Here is a 12,699-nt window from a genome sequence, read left to right as displayed (position 1 = left end):
TTAAACTGATAAAATACAAAGAGGTCACACATAGAAACATCCCAAGAAACTCCCAACTCAATGTCTGAATACAACTGCTCTTAAACACTTATCTTTATCTATGAGATGGCAATGATCAGGGTATATTTTGGCCTACTGTAAAACAAAAAATAAAAGGGCACCTCATGTTACTGTTCTTATTGTTTGATACCATATGTAAAGTCAGTGAACATATTGTGTGCATAACAGCACTTGTATATGTTTGAGTATTCTCATTAAGGTGTGTTTTGTTCTGAAGGGTATCATTATTGTGTTACAATGACATTAACTTTATTACAAATTAGAAAATAAATTTACAAGGTTAAGAATTCACTTGACATTACAACCAAATGAAACATTTACAAGAGAAAACAAACAAATGAGAGTAATACTGTGTATCAGATTATCAAAATGCATCAAGATTTGGTACATAATCAGATTTGCCTATCGTCAAACACTAAATTACTGTCTTATGGTATTTACTTACAGATAATGTAACCTTATAAGCTATTGGGAATATCCAACTTTGTCATCTTAACAGGAAACTGAATTCCCAGGATAGGTCAATCAATCTGAGTATGTAGTTATTCATGAATCTAAACGGAAAGTCATTTTAGAGGCAGAGAGTATTCTACAATTAATACAGATCAACAATCACGAACTAGAGAGCAGGTAGATCTGTGCAACAAGCATAATACTTTATTCTTGCTCACTATGTTAGCCTACGTTCTTCCTCTTTGTTTGTACAGTCTTACATGTGTCTTTTTTTTAAATATACAAACATGCATAGGATATACCACTCCATCAATCCTCTAAATATCACAGTGGCTAGTTCTTTAGTCACTGTGAGAAAAAATAATGACTTCTGTATACTTCAGTATTCATGCAGCCTATCAGATGTACCCATTCACAGTAACATATCACATTCACACCAATCTGAAACAAAAGTGTGTAAACAATCTCAAGACCTGACTTTATGAATAGCTTTATAAAAATCACAGCACTTGTGGAAGACCATTGTGAATGAAGTTGGGTTTGAAAAATAGAAGCACTAATTTTTTAGCATACAAGCAAAGATCAAGTGATCCAGCTCTTCATTACTGACATTTGTCAGGTGTTTGTACAGATGAAAAACACTCAAAAATTTGTTATTTAACTCCTAGAAAGATATGATTTACTGTCTGTACCTCTAAACTTATGTCGCCTACCATTACTCATATAGAAAACAGTCATTTTGTTCATCTACTTCCTATGGGTAATGTTGTTAAGAATAAATGAGGATACATTATTGGGCTAAATTATCAGCCAATAGAGGTATAAACTCAGTCCAGAAAGGAGTGAATGAGGCATCACATGTAATGCAAAGGTAAGCATTTAAAGAATTGGTCTGATGCATACCTTTCATAATTTTCTTTTTACTTAAACTTGAGTAATATTTACATATACTGTCAGCATCAAGCGATAGGAAACCTTTCATGGGGACCCTACAGCTTTGAGACTGCACTCCATGCAGAAGCAGAAAAATGATGGAGCCCTCTGAAATGAGAAAGTCCAGGACAAGGCTTTACTCTCTTCTGTCCAATGATGATTAATCTCCTGCTGATGGCAACCAATGGCAGACAAAATCCAGTAATACACATTTCATTATCATATATAGCTCCAGGAGTCCTCTTAAGAGGGTTTGAGAAGCTCCAAGGATGTGCTACAGTCGGTAGTATGAAAATGATGCATACCTTTGGAGTCGGAAGTTCCTCAGTAAGATTGTACTCCCTATATCCGCTGAGAATGATATAACCTAGGACAAAAAAGGCATAAAATCTTATCAAAGTATGTCTTGCTCCAAAGGAGCCCATCATAACTGAAGTGTAACCTCAAAGTTGCAGGAGCCCTATGAAAGAGTTTCTTGCGTTCTATAATCAAAATTTGGTAAGTATCTGACCTAACACAGTCTCACTGTATATCACACATCAATCAAACTATTCAGCCAACACAATGACTTATGTTTGATGTCCCTGTAACCTCAAAACAAAATTTGTAAGAATGCTACAGAATTCAGAAGTTGACAAACTATGAAAAATTTTATTCACATATAGAAATGTCTCTTATACAGGTAAGGCTATTAATTTCTTTGGCTTATATAATACAGAAGCTGCATAATGACTAAACTGATGAAGTACAGTAAATCTCTGGTATACCAGAATATTCAATGGAAGACCTCTCCCACTAAATGTACATTTCCATTATCTTTACGGGAATCCTTTTAATGCCAGAAATAATATCTAATATACACTTAAGCATTATTATTACAATGTATGAATGAAACTAACTTCAGTACTGAAGATAATTTTACGAACTAAATGCAGTCGAAGGAGTGATTTTACCAATTTTGTGAGAAGAATTTCAACCCATTTGTGTATTTCTCAAATTGATTGTAAACATATTTTTTGTATTTTCGACAATTAGATATTTCTAGCATGAAAACTTTTTCTTTCTAGTTTCATTCTAGTTAAAAATCAAATCATAGGGGAAATTTTTCCTTGTCTTATCTTCCCTAAGAGCCTTTCTCTTATGATAAAAATCCCATCACACATTATTCTACCACACCAAGGCTAATCATAAACAGAATCCATGGACTGCAAAGCACCTTCAAAATATTAAATAGTCATTCTTATAAGGAATATCACGGGTATTATAATTAATATAGTAAAATCTAGCTTCATCTGTTCACAGTGGCCCTTACAAATATAAAAGTATGTAACCCTTACATTTACAGAGTTCTTACATTTACTGAAATTCTAAATATTTTCTTTGCACCAAAGTATTTTCCGTCAGTGCTTCTTTAACCAATTAAGAGGTTATAGGAGTCAATGGGGAGTACTGTAGTGGCACATAAATTCTTTTCATCTTGAGTAAAGCTAGTTCTAAAGTAGTTATAGGCATTACATCCTATATAATGTAACATTAAGAAAAAATTATATCAGCATTCTTAAAATTGTCTTATTAGCCATCATATAATATATAAAGATCTGGTCAAATTTCTACTTAAAATGCTTAAACTGTATTCATGTCATTTTTAAATGGAGATATCTGAGGTTAGAAGCTATCTATATACACTCTTATGAGCTGCACTATTTCAGGCTTAAAGTTATGCAGAGAAGTGGTCTGTTACTTTGATATGTATTTGCAACTCACAAGCGATAAAGTTTAATTTGTCCAACTTTTTGGATGGTTGTCAATTACCATTATACATGTGAAATTCCCCTACAGCTAACTCAGTACAGGTAACAAGCTTGTGTAATGGACCATTTTACACTTATCTACTCCATCTTGGAAAATTCTCTTCCATTACACTGATAGAAAAGCAGTGATAAAATAATGTCCAATACCGAACATGAGCAAAATGAAGGAGAGCAATCAACTGCTCGCCTGAAAAATCTATCATGTGAGCAAAGCTTGTAGAAAATAAAGTTCTAATAGAACCAATATATGATATTACAATGACTTTCAAATGATTTATCACCAGTGTCACAAAAGCATAATTGGATATCTGGGAGAATTCATATTTTACTTTAACACTGATGGCTGGCTTATAGTTGCATCTCTAAACTATAGGCAAACATATAAATGTTACCATTTCGGGCAAAGAGATGTGCATGAGCTTCTTTGTGTCTCTCATGTACAACTTTTTTCTGTGGTTACTCATCACTCATACCGAATTATTTTATCAAAATTTAAATCAGCTAAACAATGATCTCAAAGGCAACATTATGATACATTGAGAATTAAATCTTTAAAACCTGTGAAGAACACAGTCATTTTCCTTTGATTTAACAGGTGGCAATGTGTTCTCACACCTTTTCAAAGGTATGTGAGAACTACAAGTATTTAATGTTGGTAACCCAGAAACTTCATAAATCTTGCCAGTTTTCCTTTAATTTTTTTCTTTACATCTCTATGCTTCTTCCGTAACTTCTTCACTTGGGGTAATCTCTGTTGGTTTCTCCACAGTTGTATTAGGGGCAACATCATCAGGCGCAGCTAAAATCGAATTAAATACAAGATCAATAAAATCCTCTAAATGAATACTTATTCATATGCTAGTAAAAAACGTGACAACTGCTTGTATAATTTGTCAGTGATAAGGATGGGAAAAATGAAAGAGAATGAAAGAAAGAGGAGAGAATGAGAGAAGATAGAAGAGAAAAGAGAGAAATAATGGGAAGAGATGAGACATAGATAAATTGAGGAGAGAGAGAGAGAGAGAGGAGAGAGAGAGAGAGAGAGAGAGAGAGAGAGAGAGAGAGAGAGAGAGAGAGAGAGAATCATACAATACAGTGAGTGTGGCACATGGTAAACAATTTTTACTTAATTTTTGACAGCTTTCTTGCTTTCAAGTGTATAGTCTTTGTACTCATATCCATATATGAATAAAACCTTAAACATGATCATTTTGATTTTCTTTCTGCAAATATCAACTGAAAGGCTGAACTACAAGTATGAAAGTGGCAATTCTAAAAGAATAAAGGAAACAGCATTTAACTCTATCTATATCTTGGATGCCTGATCTCTCTGGAAACTTCCTTAAGGGGGAGGCCACAGCAAAAGCTCCATAACTTGTGAACACCACTGCTGCTTCTTAGCTGTCAGTGCCTCACTCTTAACAGGCCACTGGCATAGGGCAACTCTATGTCGGAAAAAAATAACTTTCTGGTTTATCTTGTTTATCGTAGCACATATTATGATCTGGATCTTGACAGGTAAAATACAAGGAGATTAAAGTGGAAGTCAGATAATGTATGATAAATTGGGCTATGATGTAATCTGCTGAAGAATAATCATTGCGACCTAAATTCCAAAGTTATATAATGTAGATGGATCTAAACTAAATAGAAATCCTCAACACTTTTTCCTAAATCATGAGAAGAAGCCTGTACATGAGCAAGACAAGCTCGTAGAAGTAAAGCTTCATGAAAATTATCCTCTTGAAATGAACTCACTAAGGATTTCTGAAGCAAATCAAAAAATGGTATATGCTGGTTATGTTAAAAAACCTTTCCAATCATGACAGTACAGTCAATAGAAAAGTGGCAGAACTAGTGCTAAAAATTACGGTAACATCAACAGAAGTATTTTCTCATAAGCAAAATCAAACTTTACCTTGCCCAAGCTGACTGGCTCCTTAAATTTGAGTACCCATGTTGGGGACAAGAATATGATGGGAGTCTAATGAATGTTAATTGTCTTTAAAAGCTGCCAGATCTAGACATGTTATACTGCTTAGAAAAAAGCTGTTTATCTGAAGTATGTTTTTCCAACCAGCCTTTTCACAGACGAGCAATGGCTAAACTCATATTTGTAAAAAAAAAAGTGAGGTATGAAAGTACACCATAACTGTGATACATCTGCAGAGAAAGCAAAGTCATTTAAAACTTATTCATAAGTAAGAGGGAAATGTTTGTCTCTCCCCTATCATCAAGATGTTTATGGTGATGCAGTCACTCACTTGGGTCTGCACCATTTGATGGCAAGACAGGTAATGGAGCTTCAGCAACCTCCACAGTTAAAAATCCATCAACATCCTCCAGTTGGCGGGATTCAAACATGACAGTAAGAGTGCGCTGTCCACCAATGATTGGTTTAACCATGAACTCGCACTTTGCTTCACCCCCAACAGGGATCACTCTGAAAACAATAGAAAAAAATATTAGCAATCTAAATAAGAGCATACAAGGTCTAGTATTCCACACCAGCTGTTTTGCTGTGAGTATTGCATATTTTTACAATTATCTGACACAAGATATCATGTTCAATAAATTATCTGCAGCTTACACTAGCATCTAATGTTTGGTCACCACTTTCGAAGAAACATACATTTCTGATAGTGAAGGTTTAGAGAGGGGCAATGAAGATGGTCTTTATAATAATAACAAAGAAGGAGTTACAGGGAAAGGTTAAGCATGAACCTAAGCAAGTAACTTGTTAGAAAAGATAACATACAGTAATTCTGTAACATACGAGTTATCAATGAATGGAATAAATGTCAATGCTAACAGTATACAGAGGTTTAATATGCTGTAGAAGAGTAAAGAAAATTCAAAAGAAGGGCCTTTGTGAACTACCACCCTGTAGTGTATAAAAAGGTAATCATAATTATATAATCATGTTTTACAACATGAGAAATACAATGAAAATGTGACTTGCATATCTAAATGTCTCAAAGCATCCCATGCAAGTTTCATTTCACTACTCCTATTATTCTTAAAATATTGGAGACGCAAGATTCTTAAACAGAAGACCACTACATTACAGGAAAATGTCAGAAACATGGAGGTATACCATTAATATTAAAAGGATTTCACTTTACCAGAAGCTGAGTACTAGCCTCATGCTTTCATCATTTTTAAAGAACATCATCTGCAAGCTTCATAATACCTGTCCAATACATGGCAGGAAAGCATCAGAAGCATAGACATACACCATCCACATTAAATTCAATTTTGTTTCACCAAATAAATGCCCAGCCTTTTTGATAACAGATGAAGAGTATTCCAAAATGCAGGAAACTGAGCAGAGAAATATAAAATATGAGTAGTAGAATTTCATGCAGTTTCTCATATTTTTTTTTTATATTTTGTCTGCCTACTAAGTTTGTTTTAATATGCTATCTACTACAAACTCATTCCCATTATCTAGCAGAATGGTTTCTGCAGAATCTCCTCCACATATCTCTGTGCATTCTATTTTAACCATATTCACAACATTCACTATCTTCTCATCTCATTTTACCACCATCTACCTCCTCTTCTATTTGTCTTACTCATATACATGCAAGTTATTCTTCCAAAATCTAACCTTTGCATATGGCCATCCCACACCTGAACTTTTTCCTATGCCTTCCAATCATCTGATTTTTATACCATATCTTACCAACATCAACCTTTTTCACTCTTCTCACTCTGACTATTCCAACTCTATATTACAAAATAATCTATCTCTACTGCTTGCTCACTCTGTAATTCTATGACTGAAGACCCAAATATACTCCAATACATCGGAGAACACTCACCAAAGAATGCTTTCCAACGGAAGACACAATATTTGTACACTCACATTCCTTCCTTTCAGTGTATCAGAACAAACCAGTCTCTCTCTATTCTTTCATCTGCACTAAAACTGCTCCTTGAAACTTTAAAGCCTTCTCAAGCCTCTCATCATGCTCAACATAGGAAAATCTAGAATCATGAAGAATGAGCTACAAGAGTAAAGTTTTATCAAGTGCTATGTACAATAAGAAGACTGTATATTTGTGGACAGAATGCCAGTAGACCACATGTGGGTGAAACAGAATGCAAAGACAGTTACTTGAGTAAGAGGAGTGCAAACTGACAACCACTGAAGTGCTGGTTCACTATGCAGGCATCAATAAACCTCCCAATACCCAAGCAGGTAGTATTGGTAATGTGCCTCCCTGGTGGTAAGCTGCCTACCAACTACTATGTACAACTTCAGTACTAATTATCATCCACTCTGTTTCAAACTTTTTCTTCATACTTCCAATGCACTCTACAGTACCTAAGAGTTTACCTGATTCACTCATGCAAATAGTATCATGTGTCTAAAACTTCTGTAATAAATATTAGCTACATAGGCCAACAAACACTATTTCCTCTTCTCCTACAGTCTTAGGAACCAGAACTGACATACCTTTACACTTCTTACAACTTTTGATTCCAAAAGTGTTACAGTGGTATCAACCACCCTTGATGAATTAGTTCCCAAGTGCACTTTCGTGTAATAATCACATCATCAGGGATGATACAAGAAAGAAATATAAGTCAGGTGATATAAGACGAAGAGACGTAGCTAGGATGCCATTTGGTAAACACATGATTGTGAAGGTGATTGAACGTGTCTTTCTTTGTCTGTTTCCTGGTGCCACCTCGCTAACGTGGAAAACAGCAATCGTATGAAAAAAAGCTACAAGGATATACTTGTACAGTGAAACAGTACTTACTCCTTAAGCTTAATGAACTGCACGCGTGTTAGACCAGCACCCTGCACCATGAATCGTCCTTTAGTGAGTGCTACTGGTAGAGGATTTGTGAAAGATGCAGTACACTTAGTTTCTTGTCTCACCACCATTCCTTCCTCATGCTGTAGAACAAATCATCATGGTAAGACATCATGGTAAGTTGTCATGAAAATCAATGCTTTAAAGGATATGGAGTCATCCATACTTTATCTCTTCACAACTTCTTGCATTTACAGGAGCCATATTTGATCCTGCCCCGATGTAATATGAGTGGGATGCTACTCCACAGTCCACCCGACTACTGTTAAACAAAAAATCCACAGCCTATCTATCAATATCTCTGATCTCATATTTACCCTCCATCTGGGGGATAGCAATGCCAAGAAAGTCTTCATGTTGCCTTACTGAAACACTTTCCATGCATACTTCATCCCACTCACACATTTCATTTCTCCAGTACACTGCCACACAATGCCCTTCCAAAAAGCTATCAGTTTTCCCATCATTCCATTTTTCATTTACCTTACTCCTATATACTTTCATTACCATAGTGACACCTTTCACCACATTACCAAGCCCCTTAAAGGTAATCATCTTTAGCCATTTTATGACACTGTATCCCACATCTTTCCCTTTATCTAGCAAAAAACATTCAAATAGCTCATTTCAGTAACCTAATTCCTAAAATGTCTGTTCTCTTCCACATCCATGTCTCATACACATAGATTAGCATTGGCAAAACCATACTTGTCCTCAATCCCAATTACCCTCTTTACTTACAAGGCTCTCCCTTTTAATTCTCCTTTCAACTCATTCTCCAACCTCTTCCAACATTTCACCAATTATCCTAGCCCTGTTCTTCAGTTCAGCATTAATGATGTCTATATTTCATGACCCAACCTCCTAAACTTATGTTTTGAGTGTACTTATGAGTTTATGATGGTGGAAGAGCACAGATGTGAAATAAGCAAATTCAAAATGGAATGATCTCAAAATATGTTGGGAACACAAAAACTGATTTAGTGGGGAAGGCTGCGCAAGAAGCTGAAAACAAACATGGGTAGAAATGTCATGCATACACAGGGAAGCTTTGAATGAATGACCTCATAGCAAGCCCCCGTCTTGTGAACAAAAGGGGATATTATCCTTATGGTGGGGTCAATTACGCCCAACTGACTTTTATTTAGGTGTGTGGACACATTCTTGTTCACTAGAGGAACCATAATAACAGAAAAAATACCCCTAATACATCGTATAAAACTTAATCAAAAAAGACTTAAGAGGATGGCTGTTCTACTGCTCTGAAATATCAGTTATCAAGTTTTATGTATGTGAGTACTTAGCAGAAATTTATGAGAAATCTAAACCAAAATAGCAAACAATAACAATTCAACATTTACTCTCAATTATATACCATATGTGGAGCACCCACCTGAATTTTTATATCAGGCTTTTGGCTTTTATATTGACTTTTATTTAGGTGTGTGGACACATTCTTGTTCACTAAAGGAACACTAGTAACAGAAGAAATAATGCTAATACATCATATAAAACTTAATCAAAAAAGACTTAAGAGGATGGCTGTTCTACTGCTCTGAAATATCAGTTATCAAGTTTTACGTATGTGTGCACTCAGCAGAAATTTATGAGAAATCTAAAACAAAATAGCTAACAATAACAATTCAACATTTGCTCCCAATCATATACCATATGTGCAGCACCCACCTGAATCTTTATATCAGGCTTTCGGCAGCGGAAGTCATCCTGTGCAAAGTATTCAAAATCTGTCTGCTTAACCTTTGCAAGGCATGCAAGGTTGAAGGCACATTGATCAGCTAGCTTGCAGTAGTAATCACTATAGGTCACCTCTAGCACCACTGTCTCCTCTATAATATATAGAAAAAGAAAACATAATTTTTTGTGTTAGTGATAAAGTATACTTAAACAACTGAAGGTACTGAAAACTGGATATCAAAAATGCAGATGACAAGAACCTAGTAAATGTCAACAGTTTATCAATATATGCTTTGAAATTATATCATCCAAGCAAGACATGCTGAAACAAAGTAAAAATGGTTGCATGTGTGAAATATTCACTGTACAATTAGATGGAGCACGTATTAAAAATGGATTATGGTTGGTACAGGAATATTTCTTAAGTCTTAACTAAGTTTACATAGCAAACATGCTTCAAGATTCAAACATGTTGAGTAGTTAGTAATATGGCCACTCTAACTAATCCACCAAAAAGTGCTACTACAGCCTGTAGCTGTAGATAAACCACACCTACTACAGCCTGTAGCTGTAGATAAACCAGTCATGGCCTACAGAAAACCAAAACATTTTCTTACACTTCATCTCCAATCAAAGGCTGTGTGCTCTCAATGTTACACTACTAATTTCTACCTTCATTAATGCTCTGGTACACTGATATGCATTCTCCTGAATACTTATGGCAGAGTACAGTGAACATCACATGCATTTATGCCTATGAATTTACTCAAAAATCAAATTTTGGATCTAGAAACAACATTATGACTTGAAGTGTCTGCTAATTTTTTTCTCTCATGTTTATGGCCATACCTTGCACCTGAGGTTTATAATGACTTCTACCTCACACCAGCAACAAAATGATCTCTCTTCAACATGTAGCACTGTTCACTTGTATGCTTGTGATGCCACTTTACAAACTTTAACCCACCTTAAAAAATAATTTTCTTTTTCATAATGACCACATCTCTGTTCATTCAGGTCATATGCAATATCTCAGAAAGAATGTCACTTATTGCCCTTTGTTCAAATTCAAATTAGCAAAATTCATCCCTACAACAGTGTAATCATGTTGGACATAACCCCTTTCACCACTCCATCCTGAATAACCCACTAAATGAGCATCACAAAATGTGCCACCCACACCCTATGGTTTTTGTATTGGTGCTGCTGTAATTATTTCTCCTGTGAGCCACTATTTCATTTCTCATCAGGTCTTATTCATCCAAGTATGGAGTACTGCTCTCATATTAGGTGTGGTCCTTCCTCCACAGCTTTATTAGCCAAATAGGAATCAAAAGCCTTCCATCTCATTAGTTCTCCAAGCAGCATCTCTCTCCAACCAACCCTCTCTGTCTGCCAAGATAATGCTGCCCTACCCCTTTTGCAAGGGTATCATTTTGGCCACTGCTCACATCAGCTGTCTGGCTTCTGCATCTCACAGTTTCTGGAAGGAGACCACCTGTGCAAGGCTTGATCATTATGATACCCCTGTTTCTTGCTAGGAACAGTGAACTTTCTAATCCCACCCTATAAACTCTGGGGCGATATTTTTTCTTAAACACTTTTTAAGTTTATCTTTCAGCACCCTGCAAATTTCGTCATCACCCTTAATAATTCTGCTCTCCAAGTCTCCAAACTTGTCTAGCTGTGCTTTACTTGATAATGTGCTTCTGATTCTTTTCCAATCTTCCATGCTTCTTCTTCCTTTATCTTGCAGTGCTCATTTCTTGCTCTCTTAAATTTTTCATACGCTGGCTGGCGATGGTGTGATCTACATTGTTCCTATACTAAAACTCAATTTTCTGGCTTTTAACATTCTTATTGAACAGTGCCTCTTTCTTTTTCAACCTTTTCCCTCTATCTGCAATCAATGGTACCCTTGTTCTGAATTCTTTCCTAAGATTTCACAGAACGTTCTTAGCTCTGGTTTACGCTCCTGTTATAGAACTTATCTTCCTAATCCATGTTCTAAAGTACTAGATTGTCTGTATGTAGTTGCCATGGTTTTATTTCTTCTTTTGACCCTGTCCTCCCTCTGATCTCCCTCTTGTGTAATGGATTTGATATGTTCTATTCCTATGCTACTGTGTGTAAAGACAAGGTCTAGCAAAGATCAGCTCCCCTTCGTTCTTGTATGCTCCATGATGTGCAGATTCACACACTTTTGTATAAGACTAAGAACTTGTGCCTTCTTAGCTCTATCTCCAAAAGAGTCTTGGTTTTCCCAGAACATTTCTATTTAATTGAAACACCTCATTTTCAGGGCTGCAGGGAGAGAAATAAGGAAAGAATGTATGGAATGGCGTATGTAGGGGAAGCATGTAAGGACAAGGATAAGTGGAGACTCTTTTGCCAAGGCCACCCCCTTGATGGAAGTTCCTGTAAGGAAAGGGCATCAGAGACACAGACAGATAGATAGATAGATAGATAGATATCACTTCAAGGAAGGAATGTTCTGTTGCCTCCTTCACTGTTCTGATTGTTCCTTTATTGTTATCTATGAGTATTTGTCCTGAGTATCTGCAGTTTCTTTGTGTGTTGTAAACTAATAGCACCATGATACCTTCCTTCCTGTAGTGATTTTGAATGTGCTATGCACTGCTAATACCTGCAATTTAATGGACTCCTTTAGTGAGAGGGTTGATTCCCTATCTTTTATCTTCTTTGAGTCCCTTTGTTATCCGTACCCTTCTAGGCAAATTAGGCTAGACTTTAGCTGCTTTGTGAGTTTCGTTTCTTCTGATTTGGTCTTTGAACTCTAAGCCTTCTTTTAACAATAGCCCATCTATACTGGTATACAATATCTTCAGCCTTCCTGAGTTAACAGATAGGGTAGACATTGCATGATATGACTGGATGAAAGCCAATACTGAAAA

General features: G+C 35.9%; 1 protein-coding gene across 2 annotated transcripts in view; it reads right to left on the bottom strand.

Moving 5' to 3' along the window:
- Positions 1-284: 284 nt before the first annotated feature.
- The window catches only part of Tg (Transglutaminase), a 96,956-nt gene continuing 84,541 nt past the window's right edge, over positions 285-12,699 (bottom strand). For both annotated transcript variants that reach the window (XM_071672503.1, XM_071672502.1), the window contains 4 exons: positions 9,776-9,936; positions 8,033-8,172; positions 5,522-5,700; positions 285-4,056 (listed from right to left, as the gene is read on the bottom strand). In XM_071672503.1, coding sequence (XP_071528604.1) covers positions 3,971-4,056; positions 5,522-5,700; positions 8,033-8,172; positions 9,776-9,936 — 566 coding nt within the window. In that variant the 3' untranslated portion in view covers positions 285-3,970. The remainder of the gene's footprint in view (positions 4,057-5,521; positions 5,701-8,032; positions 8,173-9,775; positions 9,937-12,699) is intronic.

This window comes from Panulirus ornatus, chromosome 17 (assembly GCF_036320965.1).
Source record: "Panulirus ornatus isolate Po-2019 chromosome 17, ASM3632096v1, whole genome shotgun sequence".
NCBI classification, from domain to species: domain Eukaryota; kingdom Metazoa; phylum Arthropoda; class Malacostraca; order Decapoda; family Palinuridae; genus Panulirus; species Panulirus ornatus.
Note: the sequence above shows the minus strand (reverse complement) of the source record. Positions and strands in the feature narration are given on the sequence as shown.